Source organism: Capricornis sumatraensis, chromosome 10, assembly GCF_032405125.1.
Source record: "Capricornis sumatraensis isolate serow.1 chromosome 10, serow.2, whole genome shotgun sequence".
NCBI classification, from domain to species: domain Eukaryota; kingdom Metazoa; phylum Chordata; class Mammalia; order Artiodactyla; family Bovidae; genus Capricornis; species Capricornis sumatraensis.
Genome location: NC_091078.1, coordinates 47145196 through 47172217, shown reverse-complemented (window position 1 = coordinate 47172217; position 27022 = coordinate 47145196). Strand labels below are relative to the sequence as shown.

The 27022-nt window shown below is 40.1% G+C and overlaps 1 protein-coding gene across 5 annotated transcripts in view; it reads left to right on the top strand.

Moving 5' to 3' along the window:
* The window catches only part of NEK10 (NIMA related kinase 10), a 252892-nt gene that overhangs the window by 187168 nt on the left and 38702 nt on the right, over nucleotides 1–27022 (top strand). For 3 of the 5 annotated variants that reach the window (XM_068981984.1, XM_068981980.1, XM_068981982.1), the window contains 2 exons: nucleotides 3434–3551; nucleotides 25763–25873. In XM_068981984.1, the coding sequence (XP_068838085.1) occupies nucleotides 3434–3551; nucleotides 25763–25873 (229 nt within the window). The remainder of the gene's footprint in view (nucleotides 1–3433; nucleotides 3552–25762; nucleotides 25874–27022) is intronic. The other 2 variants (XM_068981981.1, XM_068981979.1) reach the window with 1 other exon arrangement.

Here is a 27022-nt window from a genome sequence, read left to right as displayed (position 1 = left end):
TTGTGAATCCTTAAATTTCTTTCTTCTCCCCAGTCCTAACCCATGTGATCACTCACATCTCAGTAATCCTGCCAGAGCACCCAGAGTGCTGAACTGGTCATGCAGTCCTGACTTGTCATGGCATAACAGCAGCAGATAACCTTGAGAGACTGTCTTTAGTCTAGGTAATGGGGTTGGGAATTGCCCTTTAAACTGAACAGAAGTAACAGATTAAGGGAAAATACTTATCAAATACAGTAAAAGGATTAGTATTCAGACAATGTAAAGAGCATATACAAATCAATAAGAAAAAAGAAACTTGGGAAACAAACAGAAAATTCACCAAAGAAGGGCAGCACCTCATAAGCATTTAGATAAACACAAAATAAAACAAAATCACAATGGTAAAATAGAAAAGTTTGACTATAGTGTTGATCAAGGGATAGAAAAGTGGATTCTCTTCTGGTTAGAGTGCAAATTGATTCAGCTCCTTTAACATGTATTTGTTAAAATTGCAAATATGTGTATCAAAGGGCCCAGCTACTTAATTTCTCCTTATTTACCCTAAAAGACCTCTTGCACTATGCACAGTGAGGCACACACACACACATATTCACTGTTTGAATACATATATTCACTGCAGCATCATTTAATATCATCATAAGTTGAAAGAAAACTAAGTCCCTATCAAGATATAAGTGTATGCATGCATACAGAACAGGCAGCAGAACATGTAGTACTGTTCAATGGTGGTCATTAAAAATGAGCTATAATGTGTATTGATAAGAAATAATCTCCAAAACAGACAGAATAAAAATTGTAAACCAGACTTATAATGTGTCACCATTTATTTAAAAAGAGGGAAAGAAAGCATGAGGTAGCACTATAGATTTTCTACAATAGTAGCTTTCAAAGTGTTTTTTGGAAATGATCCTCAGTAAGGCACACATTTCATATCTAGACTGAGTGAACCCTTACTACATGCAGTACTCTGAAATTTTTCTATCCTGTTTTATTCCATGCCATTCCTTTCCACTTTTCGAAAGCTGGTCCTGGCTCATTAAACTGATTCAGGACTCAACCATAGTTTGAAAAATATTGCTCTGAATGTACACACTGAAGTATGTAAATAGACAGAAAAGTAACTGAAAGGCAACACGCCTTTCTCTGGGGAGAAGGCTGATGGATGCTGGTTCCAGGGGTTCTAGAGTCTCTTCTGTGATACTTAGGTTGTTGTACATTTGTTTGCTTATTATATAATAGACATCTGTAAATATACATTTTAAAATGTACTTTTTAGAGAGTAAGAAACCAAAGCTATTTTCAAAACTCAAGGAATTACTGGGATTGAGAGAGTAGTGGCCAAGGGTCTTAAAGAAAAATTGTTATCATTACCATCTTTCTAAATTCCACATATATGCGTTAGTATACTGTATTGGTATTTTTCTTTCTGGCTTACTTGAGGGATGGTATGGGGAGGGAGGAGGGAGGGGGGTTCAGGATGGGGAACACGTGTATACCTGTGGCGGATTCATGTATGGCAAAACCAATGCAATATTGTGAAGTAATTAACCTCCAATTAAAATAAATAAATCTATATTAAAAAAAGAAGAATTGTTGCACTGCGTATTGAGTAGTACAGAAGGCAGGCATTCTAGCTAACTATTTCTGTTTTATATCTATGGCCACAGATATAAAACATCAACTAAACTGCATAAGTTTTAGATATCAATCTAGACAAAAAAATAATTACAGGGGTGGTGTGGGGAGAGAGATGAGAGAGAGGTTCAAAGGGAGGGGATATATGTATACCTATGGCTGATTCATGTTGAGGTTTGACAGAGAACAGCAAAATTCTGTAAAGCAATTATCCTTCAGTAAAAAATAAATTAATTACAAAATAAAACTATAAAAAATCAAAAAATAAATTTATTTAAAAAGAATAATTATTTCTGCAGAGAAACATTACTGTACAAAATATAATGTATGTATACTTGGCCATCTCTGCAGACTAAAGCAGATATGTCCAGTTCTGTTTTCTATTTCAGAACTACCTTAATTATTTCTGGTTTATCTTCACATTTTTACACTAAGGGTAATTTATTAAGCCTCATTTGAAAGGTCAAGTAACTCATGTTTACAAGAAGTTAGACAGAGTTCCTAGAGGAGGTAGATCCTTTAAATTTCAAACATTTAAATGGCATTAAATGTAGATGAATTAGAACTAGATGATTTCTTGTGTGAATTTCTCAATACAGTAAAAGCACCCATAAGAAAAAGAATATTTTCTTTTTTTTGTAGTTTGTTTCCTAAACATACATTTTCATATGCTAGTTATAAGACATATTGAATCTTTTAATGGCCACATTAAATTTTCTCTATAAATGTTTTGAAAATAAATTTTTAGGGTAAAATATGTAAGCCTTCTCAGAAAGCACTTATATAAGAATCATTTTTCAAAATCTTAGCTGTTGCTAAAGCAATGATTGTGTTCACATTTAATTTCATCTACTCAAGGTTTCATTGAGGTAAAAAACAGAAGGTCTTTGGAAATTTTCTTTAAAAATGAGAATTTAGGAAGAAAAGCATTATTTTAGAAAGCATGCTACAAGTTGCAGCAAGGAAGGGAAAGAACAGGAAGATGGGAGAGAGGATAGTATACATCCACCTATCTGGTCTTTCTTCTATTTTGGATCTGAGGTTGAGAGGAAGCAGAGAGGACCTTGTGACTAATATGGAGGTTAAGGCCTTTCCTTTAAATAGCTTTACATTCCTTGAAGTTAAGAGTGGGACTTGTGCCTATAACATGTGAATCTGGGAAAGTGGCTTATATACAATTTGGCACCAAGCTAGCCTAGGACTGTGAAAGTGATGTGGCTTTATGATGACAACTCAGAATAAATTATAAATATGTCTTATTGAGACCTGAAGGGTGGTGAAAATTATAATTTGTAACAATTTTCAAACTCTTGATTATATTACAAATTATAATTTATTAGTTTTTTTGTTTGCTCTGTAAGATTGCCTATTCAGTATTTACATTTTGGTAGTTTTAATAAAATTAGTTTTATTTGCTATAATGAATTTTAAATTTTAAAGTGTGATAGTCTCTTAACTGCACATTATCTGAAGCCTACCTTTTCAGTGGACACAGTATACAAGACACCACTGACTGCTAGTGGCAGCCTGGTGTAATTGCAAGCAGTTTTCCAAGTGATAGTCTTCCAGATGTCATCAATAACATCATCACGTTACTTAGGGGTCTGAGAAGTAGAAGGAGGGAATTATGCATCCAATGTCATAAAATATTGAAGTTTTACAAACTCTCTACATACTGTTTCATTAGTAGGATGAGGGCTTTTGCTTTAATTGTTATTTTTCCCCCTGAATTTTACCCCATTTTTCCATTAATATGGTGTTTGAAGGGGAAAACCAGGGTCGTCACTAACTGCAGATTTTTTTTACCCACAGCATCTGCAGGAATTGCTGTGTCACAGAGGAAAGTACGTCAGATCAGTGATCCTATTCAGCAGATCCTAATCCAGCTGCACAAAGTCATCTACATCACTCAGGTAAGTGTGCCAGCTTTTTATTTCTTTTTCATCTTAAGTACGAGCTTGGTGCTAATATTGCCAAAGAACTCCTTTGAGAAACCCTTAGAATCCACTCCTGTGCATGTTCTCTGGGTTGCTACTAATATGGAATAACAAAATCTTGCAGTTTTTTTTTTTTTTAAATGTATAAGCTATTTCCTCTTTGGTAATGATGTGTACCAGTTCCCCTCGATCATATTGAGATATGACCCTTGTTCTTGACTTAAAGCTCACTATTGTGGGTCTTAAGAGGAATGAGTATCTCTTTTAAAGATATTAGCCCTCATTTGTCCTAGGTGAGGTTAGTATAAAGTTTTGAAGCAAAAGAAGGCTTGTCTTCTCAGATGCAGGGTTTAAAGCTACTTCCACTGGCAGTGATAGTTCAGAGTGAGTTGAGTTTCAAGATAGTCAGTTTTAACTGGGTCCAACAACATGTCCCTACTTGGGGTTTTAGTATTCTAATCTTTTATATTTTTTTTAACTTTTGCATGAGAAATTCAGTGAAATGAGCATTCAGCTGACACGGTAATTCAGCAGTCTACTCAATTAGATTCCTGTTTGATTATTAGCTATACCAGTGCTGTGACAGCAAGAAGTACATTCTGTTAGGGCTGTCATGGAATCTTTCTGGCTCTTAGACTATTATTTGAGCTGACAGTTAAAGAACCCAAGCCTGTCATTGTCTCTGTAAATGCTCCAGTACATCAGAAGGACCCACCTACCCCACCATCCTTGTGGTCTTCATACTGCCAGATCATCAAATGTAGCAGTCACTCAAGCTTCCATGGTGCTCCCTTCAGTTGGCTCTTCATCCAGATGACAGTGATGAACTGCAGCAGCCCTGCATGCCATAAGTCACTAGCATCTTGTGTCCTCTTGGCAAACAACCTAGCAATGGGCTTAGTTTCAAGGGTACAATCAAAGAGGTTTTCAAATACCATCTGTGTGGCTCCTCCTGGACAATCCTGGAACCAAATGTTTCATTAATAGTCTGGTCAGGGAACAGAAACCACAATGATTTCAACAGGGATGGTTTCACTTAAATACTTATATAAGAATTACTCATAATAACAGGGTATCATCTACTGAGGTGGAGAAGGCACTCTAGTATTCTTGCTTGGGAAATCCCATGGATGGAGAAGTCTGGTGGGCTACAGTCCATGGGGTCGTGAGGAGTCAGACACAACTGACGTGACTTAGCAGCAGCATCTACTGAGGAGGGGAAGAGAAATTTAAAGACTATAAGAGCAGATAGGGAAGTCACTATTTATAGGGCTAAGGAAGAGCACCCAAGAAAGGAACAAAATGAAAGAGGACACCCTATCCTGGGCTGAGGTTCAGACCTCACTGGAAAAACCAGAGAAATGTTCTGAGGTTCTGTGCTTTGGATCTGCTGGAAAGCAGCATGTAAGGACAACGTGCTAGGAACTGCCCTCCGTGGGACCAGGTGAGGTACCAGAGGTAGGTTCTGCTCCATGGAACTCTTCAGAAAGCTGGTTGCAGGGTTGGTGCCACTGAATCTGGTTGAGGGTTAGCACCACTTGAAGTTCCCTTCCCCACTGACCATTTAGTGCTGCCGAACTAAGGTAAGGCAGGAGCATCACTGGAACCAGAAAGACAGGCTTCATCCTCCACTAGTGCTCTCTCCTGATAGATCTGAACATCCAGCTAGCTGACAAGGGACATATGTTTCAGTATCACAAACAGGGCAGTGAAGGTGGATTTGGAGCTGAGAGTAAACAAACTGACAACTGGCACAGTTAGCCTAGGGGCTGGATAAGGGACTCCCTTATTTGGAACCTGCCAATCTCCAGCTTCTCACTGTTCCTCCTTTGACTTCTGCCATCCTGGAGAGTAGCCTGGCTCTTATCTGTCATGTTTGAATTGTCTTTTATGGTTTTTTTTGTTCATTTTTAAACTAAATCTGGTATTCTTTCCAGTTACCCTGAGGGCCAGCCTTTTGAGACTGAAGAGTCTACCCCTTTTCTCCATTTTCTGCTGTCAACCTTTCCATTATGCAACCCCAAAATACTGTCTACCTGATTGAATGAAAGTAGGTGAAAGGGCACAAGGACATATGATGGGGAAAGAAAATTGGTTAATAAGTCAAAATATAGTCTGACATATCTCTATTGAGTAAAGGTATTATATTCAAAAACACATTTCCATTTAAATAATGATATAAATATGTGGGGAAGCATTTTTAACTGTAGTGTTATGGAAATAACTTCAAATAGCTTCTTGGTTACCTTAACAATTCACTACCAAATTGAGATAAAATATCCTTTGAAATTTAATTTACATATGCCTGTCTTGATCATTTTTATATATTAATAATAAAAAACTTTTTTAAAATATAACTTTTTAAAAAGTTTTTTATTATTAATACATAAAAATGATCAAGACAGGACAACTTTGAAGAAATGTACAAATTCTTAGAAAAGTACAAGTTTCCAAAACTGAACCAGGAAGAAATAGATAATCTTAACAGACCCATCACAAGCACTGAAATTGAAACTGTAATCAGAAGTCTTCCAGCAACAAAAGCCCAGGTCCAGATGGCTTCACAGCTGAATTCTACCAAAACTTTCTATCCTACTCAAACTCTTCCAGAAAATTGCAGAGGAAGGTAAACTTTCAAACTCACTCTATGAGGCCATCATCACCCTAATAACAAAACCTGACAAAGATGCCACACAAAAAAGAAAACTATAGGCCAATATCAGTGATGAACATAGATGCAAAAATCCTTAACAAAATTCTAGCAATCAGAATCCAACAATACATTAAAAAGATCATACATAGTATAGTGACCAAGTGGGCTTTATCTCAGGGATGCAAGGATTCTTCAATATCTGCAAATCAATCAGTGTAATACACCAGATTTACAAATGGAAAAATAAAAGCCATATGATTATCTCAATAGATGCAGAGAAAGTCTTTGACAAAATTCAACATCCACTTATGATAAAAACCCTCCAGAAAGCAGGAATAGAAGGAACATACCACAACATAATAAAAGCTATATATGACAAACCCACAGCAAACATTATCCTCAATGGTGAAAAATTTAAAGCATTTCCCCTAAAGTCAGGAACAAGACAAGGGTGCCCACGTTCACCACTACTATTCAACATAGTTTTGGAAGTTTTGGCCACAGCAATCAGAGCAGAAAAAGAAAGAAAAGAATCCAAATTGGAAAAGAAGAAGTAATACTCTCACTGTTTGCAGATGACATGATCCTCTACGTAGAAAACCCTGAAGACTCCACCAGAAAATTACTAGAGCTAATCAATGAATATAGTAAAGTTGCATGATATAAAATCAACACGCAGAAATCCCTTGCACTCCTATACACTAATAATGAGAAAATAGAGAAATTAAGGAAACAATTCCATTCACCATTGCAATTAAAAGAATAAAATACTTAGGAATATATCTAGCTAAAGAAACAAAAGTCATATTATATATAGATAAAACTATAAAACACTGGTGAAAGAAATCAAAGAGAACACTAATAGATGGAGAAGTATACCATGGTCATGGATCAGAAGAATCAATATAGTGAAAATGAGTATACTACTGAAAGAAATCTATAGATTCAATGCAATCCCTATCAAGCTACCAATGGTATTTTTCACTGAGCTAGAACAAATAATTTCACAATTTGTATGGAAATACATAAAACCTTGAATAGCTAAAGCAATCTTGAGAAAGAAGAATGGAACCAGAGGAATCAATCTGCCAGAATTTGGGCTCTACTACAAAGCCTCAGTCATCAAGACAGTATGGTACTGGCACAAAGACAGAAATATAGATCAGTGGAACAAAATAGAAAGCTCAGAGATAAACCCACGCACCTATGGACACCTTATCTTTGACAAAGGAGGCAAGAATATACAACGGAGAAAAGACAATCTCTTTAACAAGTGGTGCTGGGAAAACTGGTCAACCACTCGTAAAAGAATGAAACTAGAACACTTTCTAACACCATACACAAAAATAAACTCAAAGTGGATTAAAGATCTAAATGTAAGACCAGAAACTATAAAACTCCTAGAGGAGAACATAGGCAAAACACTCTCTAACATACATCACAACAGGATCCTCTGTGACCCATCTCCCAGAATATTGGAAATAAAAGCAAAAATAAACAAATGGGACCTAATCAAACTTAAAAGCTCCTGCACAACAAAGGAAACTGTAAGCAAGGTGAAAAGACAGCCTTCAGAATGAGAGAAAATAATAGCAAATGAAGCAACTGACAAAGAATTAATCTCAGAAGTATGCAAGCAACTCCTGCAGCTCAATTCAAGAAAAATAAATGACCCAATCAAAAAATAGGCCAAAGACCTAAAAAGACATTTCTCCAAAGAAGACATAAGGATGGCTAATGAACACATGAAAAGATGCTCAACATCACTCATTATCAGAGAAATGCAATCAAAACCACAGTGAGGTACCATTTCACGCCAGTCAGAATGGCTGCGATCCAAAAGTCTACAAGCAATAAATGCTGGAGAGGATGTGGAGAAAAGGGAACCCTCTTACACTGTTGGTGTGAATGCAAACTAGTATAGCCACTATGGAGAACAGTGTGGAGATTCCTTAAAAAACTGGGAATAGGACTGCCATACGACCCAGCAATCCCACTGCTGGGCATACACACCGAGGAAACCAGAATTGAAAGAGACACATGTACCCCAATGTTCATCACAACACTGTTTACAATAGCCAGGACATGGAAGCAACCTAGATGACCATCAACAGATGAAGGGATAAGAAAGCTGTGGTACATATACACAAATGAGTATTACTCTGCCATTAAAAAGAATACATTTGAATCAGTTCTAATGAGGTGGATGAAACTGGAGCCTCTCATACAGAGTGAAGTAAGCTAGAAAGACAAATAGTAATACAGCATACTAATGCATATATATGGAATTTAGAAAGATGGTAATGATAACCCTGTATGTGAGACAGCAAAAGAGACACAGATGTATAGAACAGTCTTTTGGACTCTGTGGGAGAGGGCAAGGGTGGGATGATTTGGGAGAATGGCACTGAAACATGTATAATATCATGTGAAATGAATCACCAGTCCAGGTTCGATGCATGATACAGTATGCTCGGGCCTGGTGCACTGGGATGACCCAGAGGGATGGTATGGGGAGGGAAGTGGGAGGGGTGTTCAGGATGGTGAATACTTGTACACGCATGGAGGACTCATGTTGATGTATGGTAAAACCAATAGAATATTGTAAAGTTAAAAAATAAATAAATTAAATTTCATGTTTAAATAAGTAAATAAATGGATATATTTTATTTCTTTCTGGATTCCAAAGTATTTTAAAGCAAGAATGAAACAATTATTAACATCTAATTAATATGCTCTTACACTGTCAGCATAATAAATTTTTTCATATTTTTGGCAAAATGGCATTCCTTGCTGCAAATTCAGATATAACCATATCTGTAAAAATGTTTTTCCAGAATACTTTAAAGTTCATGACTTTGTACATAGTAAGGAATAATTCCTCTTTGGGAAACTAAATTATAGTGCTCATCAAACTTAATGCCTTTCAAATAAAGGAGATAAATATAAGGCTAAACATTACACTCACATATTCACCAAAGTTTGAAGACCAGGATCAGTTTTTTCCCCCTCTGGTAATTACAAAGGAAAACTTCTGAAAGTAAAACTGAATTGACAAAGCAAACAAAAAACCCTTCTTGTTCATGTATTTATGTACTAGGCTCTCAAACTCTCATAGACTTATGCTGTGATAGCACCCTGAATTTCAGAGCCAGGTCCCTTCTGACAACCAACAAGTGACTTTAAATGGGAAACTGCTTACTTTTGGCTCGTGGTGACCTTTCCTGCCCAATTTCCATGGAGATAAATCTGTGGAAACAGTCTAAAAGCAGCTATTTTAAGAGACACAATGTTAGAATCCTTATCCTGCCTCCAGTGATTTTTCATCTGTTTTCATCAAAAATGAGATAGTAATCTTAAGACCAGTGAGCTGAGAATGAAATCAGTGGTTCACTTCCATTGCTGAAAACCAAAATTGATCTTTAAGCAATTAAGGTGACTGAAATACATATGTTAGCAGGAGTCTTCATGTGTTATTGCTTAGGTAGAAACTTTGCAGCCAATGTAAGATTTGGATTTAACTCTATAGTTAAAATTTGATTGTTGTGTTAAATAAATGCTTTGAAAATCAGCTTATTGCAACTTTAAAAAATGGAACATCTGTCTCCTAGAGAGTAGACTGTTAGTTTGATTGGAGCTCCTTTAGATTGTCATCTTAGCAACAATTCTTGTTACCAGAAGAACACAGAGATGTGGTCAGAAATAGCAATGAGCTGTCCTCAGATGAAAAGTGCAGGACTAAAAAAGCAGAGACATTACTTTGCGGACTAAGGTCCGTCTAGTCAAGGCTATGGTTTTTCCTGTGGTCATGTATGGATGTGAGAGTTGGACTGTGAAGAAGGCTGAGCACCGAAGAATTGATGCTTTTGAACTGTGGTGTTGGAGAAGACTCTTGAGAGTCCCTTGGACTGCAAGGAGATCCAACCAGTCCATTCTGAAGGAGATCAACCCTGGTATTTCTTTGGAAGGAATGATGCTAAAGCTGAAGCTCCAGTACTTTGGCCACCTCATGCGAAGAGTTGACTCATTGGAAAAGACTCGGATGCTGGGAGGGATTGGGGGCAGGAGAAGAAGGGGACGACCCAGGATGAGATGGCTGGATGGCATCACGGACTCGATGGACGTGAGTCTGAGTGAACTCTGGGAGTTGGTTATGGACAGGGTGGCCTGGCATGCTGCGATTCATGGGGTCTCAAAGAGTTGGACACAACTGAGCAACTGAACTGAACTGAACTGAACTGTCATACTGTTTTTTCCAGCAGTGGTGATGGATGAAGTTAGATCCATCTGTACTCTCTCATCTGGATTTTTTGGTTCCTAGGGGCAAGGATGACAGATTAGATAGAATTTAGGGCAAATCTGTGTTTCTCAAGTGGACTCAGGTTTTCAGGGTTTGTAAACTCTTAAGGCAAATAGATGGGGAAAAATGGAAACTGTGACAAGCTTTTTTTGGGGTCCAGAATCACTGTGGACGAGACTGCAGCCATGAAATTACAAGATGCTTGCTCCCTGAAAGAAAAGCTATGACAAACCTACACAGAGTATTAAAAAGCAGAGACATAAGTTTGCCAACAAAAGCCAACATAGTCAAAGCTATGGTTTTTCCAGTAGTCAGGTACAGATGTGAGAGTTGATGCTTTCGAACTGTAGTGCAAGAGAAGACTCTTGAAAGTCCCTTGGACAGCAAGGAGATCAAACCAGTCAATCCAAAAGGAAATGAACCCTGAATATTCATTGGAAGGACTGATGCTGAAGCTGAAATTCCAATAATTTGGCCACCTGATGCAAAGAGCCAACTCATTGGAAAAGACCCAGAGGCTGGAAAGATTGAGGGCAAGAAGAGAAGGGGCAACAGAAGATAAGATGGTTGGATGGTATCATCGACTCAATGGACATGAATTTGAGCAAGCTCTGGGAGATACTGAAAGACAAGGAAGCCCAGATAGTGCTTCAGTACATGCAGTCACAAAGAGTCAGACATGACTGAGCGACTGAACAACAAGAGAATTTTACATTCTGTGTATTTATTTTGATGATATGTTGAACAGTTTAGCATTTACTGAAATCTCCTTTTAAACAGTAATATGTCAAATCACTTCTTTTTCAATAGAAAAGATACTATTTGAGTCACTATCAAAGCATATCCTGTGGGCTACTGAAAGGTTGTTGTTGAGCCATGAAAGATGACAGGATTCTTGGCCTCTGGAGGAGAGGAATTCAATCCAGGGCCAGTGATGAGGCTTGATCGCTCAGAGCTTTTGTGTAATAAAGTTTTCAGTTCAGTTCAGTTCAGTCACTTAGTCGTGTCCAACTCTTTGCGACCCCACGAACTGCAGCAAAACAGGCCTCCCTGTCCATAACCAACTCCCGGAGTTCACTCAGACTCATATCCATCGAGTCAGAGATGCCATCCAGCCATCTCATCCTCTGTCGTCCCCTTCTCCTCCTGCTCCCAATCCTTCCCAGCATCAGGGTATTTTCCAATGAATCAACTCTTCGCATGAGGTGGCCAAAATACTGGAGTTTCAGCTTTAGCATCATTCCTTCCAAAGAAATCACAGGGCTGATCTCCTTCAGAATGGACTGGTTGGATCTCCTTGCAGTCCAAGGGACTCTCAACAGTCTTCTCCAACACCACAGTTCAAAAGCATCAATTCTTCAGTGCTCAGCTTTCTTCACAGTCCAACTTTCACATCCATACATGACCATTGAAAAAACCATAGCCTTGACTAGACGGACCTTTGTTGGCAAAGTAATGTCTCTGCTTTTGAATATACTATCTAGGTTGGTCATAACTTTTCTTCCAAGAAGTAAGCGTCTTTTAATTTCATGGCTACAATCACCATATGCAGGACTTTGGAGCCCCAAAATTAAAGTCTGACACTGTTTCCACTTTTTCCCCATCTATTTCCCATGAACTGATGGGACTGGATGCCATGATCTTCGTTTTCTGAATGTTGAGCTTTAAGCCAACTTTTTCACTCTCCTATTTCACTTTCATCAAGAGGCTTTTTAGTTCCTCTTCACTTTCTTCCATCAGGGTGGTGTCATCTGCATGTCTGAGGTTATTGATATTTCTCCTGGCAATCTTGATTCCACCTTGTGTTTCTTCCAGTCCAGCATTTATCATGATGTACTCTGCATATAAGTTAAATAAGCAGGGTGACAATATACAGCCTTGGCGTACTCCTTTTCCTATTTGGAACCAGTCTGTTGTTCCATGTCCAGTTCTAACTGTTGCTTCCTGACCTGCATACAGATTTCTCAAGAGGCAGGTCAGGTGGTCTGGTATTCCCATTTTTTCAGAATTTTCCACAGTTTATTGTGATCCACACAGTCAAAGGCTTTGCATAGTCAATAAAGCAGGAATAGATGTTTTTCTGGAACTCTCTGGCTTTTTCCATGATCCAGCGGATGTTGGCAATTTGATCTCTGGTTTCTCTGCCTTTTTTAGAACGAGCTTGAACATCAGGAAGTTCACGGCTCACGTATTGCTGAAGCCTGGCTTGGAGAATTTTGAGCATTACTTTACTAGCATGTGAGATGAGTGCAATTGTGTGATAGTCTGAGCAGTCTTTGGCATTGCCTTTCTTTGGAATTGGAATGAAATCTGACCTATTCCAGTCCTGTGGCCACTGCTGAGTTTTCCAAATTTGCTGGCATGTTGAGTGCAACACTTTCACAGCATCATCTTCTAGGATGTGAAATAGCTCCACTGGAATTCCATCACCTCCACTAGCTTTGTCGTAGTGATGCTTTCTAAGGCCCACTTGACTTCACATTCCAGGATGTCTGGCTCTAAATGACTGATCACAGCATCTTGATTATCCGGGTCATGAAGATCTTTTTTGTACAGTTCTTCTGTGTATTCTTGCCACCTCTTCTTAATATCTTCTGCTTCTGTTAGGTTTATACCATTTCTGTCCTTTATCAAGCCCATCTTCGCATGAAATGTTTCCTTGGTATCTCTAATTTTCTTAAAGAGATCTTTAGTCTTTCCCATTCTGTTCTTTTCCTTTATTTCTTTGCACTGATCACTGAAGAAGGGTTTCTTATCTCTTCTTGCTATTCTGTGGAACTCTGCTTTCAGATGCTTATATCTTTCCTTTTCTCCTTTGCTTTTCGCCTCTCTTCTTTTCACAGCTATTTGTAAGCCCTCCCCAGACAGCCATTTTGCTTTTTTGCATTTCTTTTCCATGGGGATGGTCCTGATCCCTGTCTTCTGTGCAATGTCATGAACCTCATTCTATAGTTCATCAGGCACTCTATCTATCAAATCTAGGCCCTTAAATCTATTTCTCCCTTCCACTGTATAATCATAAGGGATTTGTTTTAAGTCATACCTGAATGGTCTAGCAGTTTTCCCTACTTTCTTCAATTTGAGTCTGAATTTGGTAATAAGGAGTTCATGATCTGAGCCACAGTCAGCTCCTGGTCTTGTTTTTGTTGACTGTATAGAGCTTCTCCATCTTTGGCTGCAAAGAATATAATCAATCTGATTTCTGTGTTGATCATCTGGTAATGTCCATGTGTAGAGTCTTCTCTTGTGTTGTTGGAAGAGGGTGTTTGCTATGACCAGTGCATTTTCTTGGCAAAACTCTATTAGTCTTTGCCCAGCTTCACTACGCATTCCAAGGCCAAATTTTCCTGTTACTCCAGGTGTTTCTTGACTTCTTCCTTTTTCATTCCAGTCCCCTATAATGAAAAGGACATCTTTTTTGGGTGTTAGTTCTAAAAGGTCTTGTAGGTCTTCATAGAACCGTTCAACTTCAGCTTCTTCAGTGTTACTGGTTGGGGCATAGACTTGGAGTACTGTGATACCGAATGGTTTGCCTTGGAAACAAACAGATATCATTCTGTTGTTTTTGAGATTGCATCCAAGTACTGCATTTTGGACTCTTTTGTTGACCATGATGGCTACTCCATTTCTTTTGAGGGATTCCTGCCCACAGTAGTAGATATAATGGTCATCTGAGTTAAATTCACCCATTCCAGTCCATTTTAGTTTGCTGATTCCTAGATTGTCAACGTTCAGTCTTGCCATCTCTTGTTTGACCACTTCCAATTTGCCTTGATTCATGGACCTGATGTTCCAGGTTCCTATGCATGTTGCTGTTTACAGCATTGGACCTTGCTTCTATCTGCAGTCACATCCACAACTGGGAATTGTTTTTGCTTTGGCTCCATCCCTTCATCCCTTCTTTCCCACTGATCTCCAGTAGCATATTGGGCACCTACTGACCTGGGGAGTTCCTCTTTCAGTATCCTATCATTTTGCCTTTTCATACTGTTCATGGGGTTCTCAAGGCAAGAATACTGAAGTGGTTTGCCATTCCCTTCTCCAGTGGACCACATTCTGTCAGGCCTCTCCACCATGACCCACCTGTCTTGGGTTGCCTTGCGGGCTTGGCTTAATTTCTTTGAGTTAGACAAGGCTGTGGTCCTAGTGTGATTAGATTGACTAGTTTTCTGTGAGTATGGTTTCAGTGTGTCTGCCCTCTGATGCCCTCTTGCAACACCTACCATCTCACTTGGGTTTCTCTTACATTGGTCATGGGGTATCTCTTCACGGCTGCTCCAGCAAAGCGCAGCCACTGCTCCTTACTTTGGATGACGGGTATCTCCTCACCACTGCCCTTCCTGACCTTCAACGTGGGATAGCTCCTCTAGGCCCTCCTGTGCCCACGTAGTCACTGCTCCTTGGATGTGGGGTGGCTCCTCCCGGCCGCTGCCCCTGGTCTCGGACACGGGGTAGCTCCTCTCGGCCGTTCCTGCGCCGTCGCAGCCTGGCACTCTCGGCTACTGCCTGTGACCTCGGACTTGGGGTAACTCCTCTTGGCCGCTGCCTTCGGGCATGGGGTCCTCCCGGCTTCTGCCCCTGACCTCGGAAGTTGGTAGCTCCTCTCGGCCATGCTTAGTGCGCCGGTTGCAGCTGCCTGTGCTTAGTGCGCCGGTTGCAGCCACCTGCGCTTAGTGCACTGGTTGCAGCCAAGAGATAGAGAAAGCTTCTGACATAGACATCAGAAGGGGGCAGAAAGAGTGCCCCCCTAGTCTTTAGCCAGATGTTTTCTATCTGTTCGCAAGCTATTAATCAGTTAAGAGAGACACCTCAAGGCTGATGGAGTTTCACTAGGCCCCTCTCCCACAATATGCATTTTTGAGATAGGATGGCATGAGGTGTGTCATCCCCCAGCCATGAAACAATTCATATGAATACTGGTTTGTTGAGTTATTATCAGCCCATTTTGAGAGAATAAAAAAAGGTTAGTCTTAGGTTGAATCATTTTGAAGAAAGGCAAATTCCAAAGCAAATACATAATACATTAACATATCTTAAGAAAAACATTTCCATAAGAAAAATGCATTGGTTAGCTCAAGATTTGAGAAAAGTTAAATTCAGGTGGAACCAGGTGTCGTCATGGCAACATGGAATTTTAAGAGAAAAAAATCTGACACTTGCAGCTTATTTCCTCCATTTGGAGGCCCCTGGCCTTCGTGCCTGTTGCCTTCTCATTCCCCTCTTTTTTTTTTTTTTAGGAGAATTATGTTCATTCCATAACTACTTCCTACTGTTGAGGGGTGTCATCCTTAAATTGTTGAGGCAACATATTCTTCTAACCCTCATATTGAGGGTCTCTGATCCAGGTGCCCCAAGTAGTAGTTGGAGGAACCTGCCACAGTTGCAGGAGTTTAAGCAACCATTTGTAACTTAAAGCCTTCAAATGACTAGAAACAAATCCAGCTACAGTTATGGATGCAGGGAGCAAACAGCAAAAACAGAACAATCAGAATTATTGCAATTACTATAGTTTTCCACCATGAGGAACTAGTTAATGTCTCGCAAAGTGAGGCAATTGAGGCTTCAGGAGTATCCATAGCCTGAATCATCTTGTTTATGTGTTTAGTAAAGTGAGTAACACTAGTGCTCATATCAGGTGTATATGTACAACACTGGGTATGAATAATGGCACAAGGTCCTCTTTGTGGAGCTGTCAGAATATCTAAGACCAATCTGTTTTGTGAAACCACCTTTCTAATTTGTATTTGTTCAGCATTAAGAGCTGAAATAGCATTTTTGAGAATCTTGTAAAGCTGTTGGGTAAAGTTAGAGTATCCACTCATAGCATAACATCTGTAGTTCCCAGAGAGGGAACAAATACTGCAGACAAATAATCATACTAATGAAATACAGACCTTGCCCAGTGAATTCCAAGGTGTGGTAAATTAGCAGGCTTCCCTGGAAGCTTTGAAAATATGAAGCCATGAGTAAAAGCTAGACCTAGGGTGTATCTCCCTATCCAGCCAGGGGGAAGCCATGCCCATTGGTAAGAGCCATATATTCAATAGGTCCTGTTTGGAGCAAGCCAGTGTGACTGAAGTATCCAGTTCCAATCAGTGCCTGGCCAGGCAAAGGAAGGACCTGAACTGGGATTGGAAAACATGGGAATGATAATGTTGCATATTTCCTGAGGCAAAAATCCCAAGTGTTTCCAATCATTATGATTAAGTTGTTGGCTAACTTCTGGGGATGGCTCTATTTGTTCCCAGCATATGGGGGAGCTAGATATTAGGCATCCCTTTTCAGGAGTTAGCGATATAACCTCATCCCATATTTGATAAATGTCAAGTAAAAGGCCACCACATCTAGACCCATTTACCTTCTGTGTAGCAAAATAGTCATTAAACCAAGACAATGTATAATCAAAATTAAAAGTCACATTATGTCCATAGTTAAGGCACAAAGTGTTGCACCAGTCCATTTTAGGATTGTTAGATGTCATCAGATTAAGAAGAGGCATCACATATGATTGTTGCTGAAGGTATTCACAGATTTGGAGAAAGTCCTTTCCTTGAAGTGGAGATGCCCACCATGGGAAGCCTTCCACTGATGAAGAGGGGAATGCTCCACAAAGCTAGCAGTTAGACCAATTGTGGAATGTAGCATAGGAGTGAGCCCAGGACAGGAAGGCATTGTCTTGAGGATCAAATGGCAGACTCAGGATTTTTGGAGTCAGCAGAAGCAGGCTCACATAGATTATCAGGCCCATCTGAAAAGCAGAAAGTTAGAACATAGAAAGTAAAGACATGAAATGACATCACTTAGTTCTGGCCAGGGTGTCACCTCTTAACTCAAGTGTGATGCACCCATGAATCAATTCCTGGCACTTCAACAGCTGTGGGAGAAGAAAGAATAATCTGGTAAGGGCCTTCCCAGAGAGGCTCAAGGGATTGGCCCCCAGATCCCAGTTATTTTTATCAGGACCTCAGTTCCTGGCTCAAAGAGAGGCTTGCTTGACACAGAGGCTGGGTCAGGAGTCACCTCCTGGAGTTCCATTAATGCCTGTTGAAAAGCTGAGAGCTGTTACATAACAATGTCTGTGCATAAAAAAGGGCCTCCACAAATACATTTAAAAAGGGACAGTCCCTCCTCTTTGGGGACAGTTCAAGCCCTCAATTGTCCTGCATCTCTTGAGTTAATTTGCACAGATGTCTCTTAATAATGTCACTAACTTTTTCAATCTTTCCTGAGGATTGGGGTCTCCAGGAACAGTGTCAGTGATATTCTATTCCTAGAGCTTTAGACACCCCCTGAGTCACAGCAGCTTTAAAGGCAGGGCCATTGTCACTTTGAAGGCTCTGTGGCAGCCCAAACGTGGGAATAATTTCATGGATTAAAATTCTTATAACCTCCTTAGCCTGTTCCCTACAGCAGGGAAAAGCCTCAATCCATCCAGTAAAAGTAGCCACCCAAACTTGTAAGCAAGAATATCCATTAGCTTTTGGCATATGTGTAAAATCAATTTCCCAGTCCTCTCCACCAGGATATTTTCCATTTCATTGTAACCCAGATTTTGCTAGCTTTTCAGTCTCTGGGTTATTTTTCTGACAAACCTCACATATTTTGATAATATTCTTTAAAGTCTTCATTACATTTTTACCTTCAAACAAACGAGAAGCCATCTGGTAAGTACTCTCAACACCTAAATGAAAACAGTGGTGTAAATTCTTAAGAATTTTCCAATGAGCATTTTCAGGAATTATTAATCGTTCATCCTCAGACTGTAACCACCCTTTATCAGTAATCTTTGTTCCTCTTTTCTTCTATCTTCCTAACTCCTCCTCAGTGTATTGTGGTTTTATTCCTGTTCCACAGAACCTGTCCAGATCAAAGGCGTCTGCAGTGAAGGGGTTTTGTGAAGTGCCGCTTTTCTGGCTTGACAGCCTACTGATTATACCTTAGGCTACTTTACTCCCGTCCCTGCTGTGCCCTTTGGAGTGTGTAACAGCTACTTCTTTAGGACTATATATAGCAGTTAAAAGTTTCTCAATCTCTTTGAAATACTTAATAGGTTTTCCTGTTGCCGTTTTAGGCTTTCTTTCCATATTGCAGCACGAGCATGTAAAGTCAAATAATCATACTTGGAATCAGTGTAGATATTTACTTGCCGCCCTTTGCTTAACTCTAGAGCAATGGCAACCCACTCCAGCACTCCTGCCTGGAGAGTCCCATGGACGGAGGAGCCTGGTAGGCTGCAGTCCATGGAGTCGCTAAGAGTTCGGCACTACTAAGCAACTTCACTTTCACTTTTCACTTTCATGCATTGGAGAAGGAAATGGCAACCTACTCTAGTATTCTTGCCTGGAGAATCCCAGGGACGGGGGAGCCTAGTGGGCTGCCGTCTCTGGGGTCGCACAGAGTCGGACACGATTGAAGCGACTTAGCAGCAGCAGCAGCAGCAGCAGCAGCAGCAGAGCTCGGGTCAGAGCCACAAGCTCTGCTAGCTGAGCACTGGTTCCCTGGGGGAGAGATTTTGCTTCTAAACCTGTTCAGCCATCACTACTGCATAACCTGCTTCATGCTTCCCATCCTGAACAAAAGAACTGCCATCTGAAAATATTTCCATATCAGGGTTGTCTAATGGGGTATCCATCAGATCTTCCTGAGATGCATAGTTTAAAGTTAGAAATTGGGAACAATCTTGATCAGGTGTTTCATTTCCCTTCTCAGGAAGTTAAGTGGTAGGATTTAAATTTCCGGCAAACTTTAAGCTTAGTTATTGATCCTTCTAACAACAATGACTGATATTTAAGAATCCTACTGTCTATCATCCAAGTATTAATCTTAGAGTTTAAGATTCAACTCACGTCATGAGTAGTCAGTACAGTAAGATTTCATCCATTAATTATTTTGAGGGCTTCAGGTGTTAATAAAGCCATTGCCACAATTACTCTTAGAAGGTGTGGCCACCCGCAAGAGATTACATCTAATTCTTGTCTCAGATAAGCTATAGATTGTTGGTGAGGTTCTCAGGGTTGTGTCAAACCTCCCAAGGCCATAACTTTTCTTTCAGTGACAAATTAAATTCTAACCCTGTGGGCAAGCTCAAAGTGGGAGCTTGCAGGAGAGCAGTTTAAAGAGTCTTAAAAGCCTTTTGAGTCTTTGGGGACCAAACCAGCTTGTCAGTTTGGGTCTGCTGAGTCTCAGTTATAAGTTTATGTAAAGGCCGGGCAAGTCCCCATAACCTGGAATCAAAATATGGCAGTAGGATGTGATTCCTAAAAATCCTCTCAGTTGCCTTATAGTCATAGGTAGAGGATGATTTAGTATAGGTTTAGTTCTCTCGGGGCCTATGGCCCTAGTCCCTTCTGATATGATTAGCACCAGCTATCTAACAGGTTGTTGACAAAGCTGAGCCTTTTCCCTTGATGCCTTATAACCGCAGCCTGCCAGAAAGTTTAAGAAACCTTCTGAGGCTTGTGAGCAAACTTCCTCTGTCTCAGCACAGAGCAGAATATCATCTATATACTATAGCACCCCTGCCTTGGAGCTATTAAAATTTTGTAGATCCCGTGACAAATTTTGCCCAAATAGGTGGGGGCTGTCATGAAGTTCCCAGGGCACAACTGTCCAGGTTAACTGAGAAGCTGGCTGCATAGGGTCTTCAAAGGCAAATAGAAATTGACTTTCCTCCACCAAAGGCACAGAATAGAAGGCATCTTTTAAATCAATTACTGAGAAATATTTGTTTCATTCAGGAATTTCAAACAGTAGAGTAGAAGGATTAGGCACCACAAGGTATTAAGGAACTACAGCCTCATTTATTATTCATAAATTATGAATTAGTCTCCATTTACCTTTTGACTTCTTTATACTCAAAATAGGAGTGTTGCACACACTGTTACAGGGAATTAATAGCCCCTGCTCCTTTAAATTCTCAATGATGGGTTTTAACCCTTCCTTAACCTCAGATTTCAGTGGATACCGCTTTTTATGTGGAAATAAATGCGGGTCTTTGAGCCTGACAACTACAGGAATAGCATTTTGTGCTTGACCCATGGATTTTCCATCAATCCAAACTCTAGGATTTACATTTTGTTCAATTAAAGGGAGAGGAAAGGAGGGCTCCATATTCATGAAAACAGAGGCATGGACCTTGCTCAGTATAATCCCTCCCTGAAAGGGGTGAGGGAGACTCAGAAACTCATGTGAAAATAGCACAGAGTCCCAGTTGCAGCTTAGGGGACGACTGAAATAATATCTTTTGGCTGGTCCAGACAGTCCCATTACAGAAGTGGGTTGGGGAGAAAGTGGGCCAGGGGCTTCAGTAAGCACAGAGTAGGTTGCCCCAGTGTCCAAAAGGAAATAAACAGATTGGCCCCCTACAGTTATTAATACCCGGGGTTCCTCAGGTGTAATTAGGATGGGAACTTGTGTGGGCACCCCCAGGCACCTTCAGTCCTGTTGGTCTTGAGAGTCCAACCCCTGAAACCTACGCCTCTGTGGGCAGTCTCTCCTCCAGTGTGATCCCTTGCAGACAGGAAATGGAGCCCAGGTAGGCTCAGATGCCTGAGGGCAATCCCGCTTGAGGTGCCCCCCCCCCTTTCCACAGTAATAGCAAGCCCATCCCTTTTCACCTCGGTCCCTCTGGGCATTTTTCTCAGGCTGTTTTAAGATTGTTTCTGACAGCCATTACAAGGGCTTCTGCCTGTTCCTTTGCCTTTCTCTACCTTTCTTTCTTTTCCTCATATTCCCTGCCATAATAGACTGTGTGAGCCAGTTGCAACAGATTATCTGAAGACTGATTTGGTCCATACGCCTGTTTTAATAGCTTACAGCAGATATCTGGAGCTGATTGAGTGAGAAATCTGTCTTTGAAGATCACTCTTCCCTCTTCACTTTTGGGATCAATCTCAGTGAATCCGCAAAGGGCTTCCTTCAGTCTATCTAGGAATTTACCAGGAGCTTCTTTCTCTTCCTGTACTATGTTTGCCTATTTGTCATAGTTTAAAGCCTTAGCATGTGCTTACTCAAGTCCTTCAAGAATACATCTGACAAAATGACTCTGAGCCCATCTTTCTTTAGCCGTGTTATAGTCCCAGTCTTGTTCTATAATTGGGACCACTTAATTCCCAGTGGGGAGAATGGCTATCTCATCCTCCCTCTTCGCTACTGATTAATTACCAAGTCATTCATCTCCATAGACAACAGCTTTCCCCCAAACTCAAGTTTTTGAGTCAGGAGTTAGTATTTGTCCCAGGATATACATCACATCTCTCCAAGTAAGGTCATAAAACAGAGTAATACCCTTAAAGGCGCTAATATATTTTTCTGGGTCGTTTAAATAGTCTCCCGAATCTTCTTTGATTCTTTGTACTTCTTGATAAGAAAAGAGCTTATTAACTCTCATAGATTGATTATTTCTCCTGGTGGGTGCTTCATGAAGAGGCAACAGCTTGTGTGATTGTTCCTCAGCTACTCTGGTTGTTCTGTGCATATGATCCTAGGGATAGGTTGGAGAAACCTGCTTTTCTTTATCTCTTTGTCTCCTGTCCTACATCTCATCCTTAGTTTTGGCTCTCTGAGCTTTTCTTACTTTGACTGTCTGAGTTTCTATTGAAACCAGAATAGTCTGAGGTTGTACTGAGACAGGGGTTGTTTGGACCTGTACTTGGGCAGTTTGAATCTCAGTTTGGGTTTTTACTGAGACCAAGGCAACCTTTCCTAGGGGGGGTTTCCTGACTTTCAGTTTGCTCCGTTTGGAGCCCCAGGTATGGGGGCAAAAGTAGGAGGACAGGAGGGAGTTGAAGTTTTCATGCCCAAATCTATACCCTTAGGACTGAAGTCTGGCATGCTTGCAGAGAGAAAAAGGGCAACATGTATGCTACTTCTACCCAATTCCCTTGTTTTCTAACAAAGAGACCCTCCAACCAGCCACCATTTGCCATCATCCAGTGGATACAGTGGCCAAGCAGTATCACCTAGGAAGATCAGGCATGTCTTCTTTAAGCTCTGGGGTAAAATCTATCCCAGTTTTTCAAGATACAGCTCAAAGGAGTGAGGCTGGAATTGTTAGCAGCCATCTGTAAGAGGGGGAAAAAGTGACCAGCGCCATCTTTCTACCAGAGGCATCCCACCCTGCTCTAGATGGGGGTATAGACACACTCTACACTGAAGTTTTCCTTCCCTGGTCAGACTTAGTCTGTCCCTTACTGATGCAGGCACCTTACTCGTCCCTCTCAGCTCTACTACCGAGGCAGGGTGGAGATATACCACGGCTAAACCTGATGGCATCCCAGACTAATGTCCAGCTCCTCACCATTAAATCCTTGCTTGCCTCTGATGCCACCTGGGGTGCTATCAGTGTAACCTTCCAGAATGCCTCCCAAGCTAAGACCACTGGGGTAAACATTAGTCTCCTGAATGCCTGTGCACAACCTTGAGTATATTCCTGACCACAGTAAGACCAGTGCAAACATAAAACCAATAGGCTCCTTTTGAGCATCACCATACCAGTATTCCACAGATTCCACAGAGAGAATATCTATGGAGTTGGGACAAAAGCCATTGAGAGCCTCCTCTGGTCCACTAAGAGCTAGTGTTACCAAAGGAAGAAGCCTGCTGTACTTCCTATCTGAGTAACCTTTAACCTGAGAGATGCTCTTGGAGCTAGAGCTCCATCTAGCTTTTGACTCCTAGCGAGGCTAGTTGCTTCCTGACTAACAGTCTAAGTTTGGGACCTAAATAACAATGCACAGTAAAGATATAGATCACAAGTTCCTTGAAAGCCTATGATCTGACAGATTAGGTTAGTAGTTCTAATTCCCAAGAAGTTATGAAATGGTCAAAGAGACCAGAAAGCGTGACTGAGAAAGGAGAGTTCAGTCCACATGCTTCGTCCATCTCTGGATGTTCCCCAAAGGAGACATTGGGTGCCTCTTGACATTAGCAGGTTGGTATAATCCCCTGAAAGGGTCTCTGCCATAAGCTGTATGAGGTCACCTCAGAATCACAGATTAGAGCACAGCCCTTGGTTCACACGTGTCTCTTAATCAATCAAACACACAAGCATACCATAGAGTTAGTAAAGTAAAGCAGGAAATGTGAATACTGAGAAAGCAGAGAGGCTAGAGCTCTGAGTGTCCTTACCTTGTCCTGAAGATCCCAGACAAGTCCCCAAGAGAAAGGTTGTTGTTGAGCTGTGAAAGACGCCAGGATTCTTGGCCTCCAGAAGACAGGAGTTCAGTTCAGGGCTAGTGATGAAGCTTGATCGCTCAGAGCTTTTCTGTAATAAAGTTTTATTAAAGTATAAAAGAGAGAAAGCTTCTGACATAGACATCAGAAGGGGGCAGAAAGAGTGCCCCCTTCTTTAGCCAGATGTTTTCTGTCCATTAGAAAGCTATTAATCAGATAAGAGAGACACCTCAAGGCTGATGGAGTTTCACTAGGCCCCTCTCCCACAATATTCATTTTTGAGTTAGGAAAGCACAAGATGTGTCATCCTCCAGCCATTAAACAATTGATATGAATACTGGTTTGTTGAGTTATTATCAGCCCAAGGTTTAATAAAATAAAAAATTTAGTCTTAGGTGGAACCATTTTGAAGAAAGGCAAATTCCAAAGCAAATACATAATACATTAACATAGCTTAAGAAAAGCATTTCCATAAGAAAAACGCATTGGTTAGCTCAAGGTTAGAAAAAAAAATTAAGTTCAGGTGGAACCAGGTATTGTCATGGCAACACAGAATTTTAAGAGAAAAATATCTGATGCTTGCAGCCTATTTCCTCCATTTGGAGACCCTTGGCCTTCCTGCCTGTTACCCTCTCACTACTGACAGCCTGCCAATGTATTTTTGGAGACACTAGAGGATATAGTTCCTCAGAAGAATCCATATATTATGTCTGAGAAAACCTACTATATAAAATACAAAATTTTATTTTTTTCTTCTGTTACTTTGATATGATGAAGACAAACAAAAACCACACTTTTAGACTTGTGATGTTGAGGGAGTCATTCTGTCTTCTAGACTCAGTTTCATCATTCAGGTAGCCTATGGGACTATGAGATAAGGGAAATACAGTATGTGAAATGTTTGTAAAGTGTTATACTAGTGTAATGCTAGTGATGGTGGTGTTTGTTCTCAAGCAAAAGTAGAGCTGGGAGACTCAGAAAGTATCTTGGGTGTTATATAAAGTCTGACTTACTCACCTATAGAATAGTTTCTGATTTATAAGTTTATTGTCAAGAAAAAAGAGGGCTAATGCCCACAAAAGAGTAACAATAGTGCCTGGCACAAATTATAGGTATTAGTCATTTCATTCTTAGTATTAGAATATATATGTATATTTACTTGTACTTATGTCATCTGCAGTTAAACTATGCATGAGTTATCATTCTGTGCAAAAATTTTAATTCTTCATGAAAACTTTAGAGAGAGGGTACTGTCCCTTGTGATGCTCCATATATGAATCTTAAGTTGACTGAATATTGACTTATGCAAGAAAAAGGTTTTAGGAAAGTCAATTCAAGCCATCAGGAGTAGTAAAAGCAATTCTAAGTTAACTAGAGGCATATCAATTTAGTTGCCAGAACTAGGGTGAGTCACTTTTCAAGGACCCACTGGTGCTCTAGCGGATAATAAGGCATGTCAGGAAAGACTGCTGCCCTTCCCTTTGACAGCTAGAATCACACTGGGCAGCAACTGAAAGGTCGTGCACCAACACTGCCTTATGGTGTTTGATTTAGGGAAGTGGAAACTTCTGGTGGGTAACAGTAGGGAATTATTAAATCTAAAAAGTGCTTCTCATGGTACTTTCCCTTCTCTACCACAAACAGTGGCTTCCTACTACTTACTTATTAAATCTAATTCATCCTGACTGAGCCCTAATGTGTACATATTCATTTCTCTCTTTCTTCTTTCATAGAATGAATCTTTCCTTGTAAGTCTGTTATTTACAAAATTCAGTTTATATGTGCAACTAATATGTAGTTTAGTTCTGTGAAAAATAACATCAATAAAATGAAAGAACAGTAATATAATTAGAAGTAACCTTTTGAAAGAAAACACAGTAAAATATTTTTTTCTGAATTATAGACTGAAAAATTGTAATATCAAATCATGCTATTTGGAGTGAAATTTTAAATTATTCTTTAGTCCTATTGAATGAATGTTGTTACCATCACAAATGCTTCTTGAGAGTCAGCTATGCATTGTTAATGATGTGCTTATAATGATTTTCTCATTTTATGCAGCTTCCTCCAGCTTTGCACCACAACTTGAAAAGAAGGATTATAGAGAGATTCAAGAAATCCCTCTTCAGCCAGCAGAGTAACCCTTGTAATTTGAAATCTGAAATTAAAAAGGTACAGTATTCTACATATAGAAATTCTTCTTTTACTAACAAAAACACATCATACGAATTAAATTTTATCTTCCCATGCTTGAATTCTGTATTAAACTCTGCCCTTTCCTGAAGCATGTTATCAATGTTTCTCTTAGCCCATTTGGGCAGCTATAGTAAAAATACCAAAAACTGAGTTTATAAGCCGCAGGAATTTATTGCTCACAGTACTGGAAGCTGGAAGTCCAAGATCAGGGTGCCAGAATAGTTGGGTCTAGTAACATCTTCCAGGTTTCAGACTGTCAACTTCTCGCTATATCCTTACATGGCAGAGGGAGGCAAGAGAGCTCTTCGAGGCCTCTTTTATAAGGGTACTTTTAATAAGAACAGTTATATAAGGGCTTTATTTTTATGGCCTAATTACTTCAGCCCTAGGATTTCTTTGGAGGGAATGATGCTGAAGCTGAAACTCCAGTACTCTGGCCACTTCATGCGAAGAGTTGACTCATTGGAAAAGACTCTGATGCTGGGAGGGATTGGGGGCAGGAGGAGAAGGGGACGACAGACGATGAGATGGCTGGATAGTATCACTGCCTCTATGGACGTGAGTCTGAGTGAACTGCGGGAGTTGGTGATGGACAGGGAGGCCTGGCATGCTGCGATTCATGGGGTCGCAAAGAGTCGGACACGACTGAGCAACTGAACTGAACTGAATTACTTCCCAAAGTTCCCTCCTGGGTTAGTTTCAATGTACAAATTTGAGAGAACACAAGCACTGAGACCATAGCATACTTAAGATGTTAAATCAAGGATGTGTCTTTGCCTCTAATTTTCTCACCCTTATTTCTGAAGCCATCAACCTCAGAAGACTAATAGAAAGCTCTTTCAGTGTTACAGTATGTTTCCTAAGAAGAAATGTTATTAAATATCTTTAATATAAACAAATATATATGTCTTTTTAGAGAATTCTATTCCAATCTTTATTGGAATATTCTTCACCAAGCCCATAAATTGAAGTTTGCAACCCTGAACAAGTCACTTAAGCATCTGAGGGCATAATTTTTATCATGTAAGAAGCTGGAATGAGCCATTTCTTAAAGTTCTTTTCTTCTTTGACATTAGAGAGTCTCTAGACTTTGGGTGCTGGTAAATATTCCTATTCTTACATAAG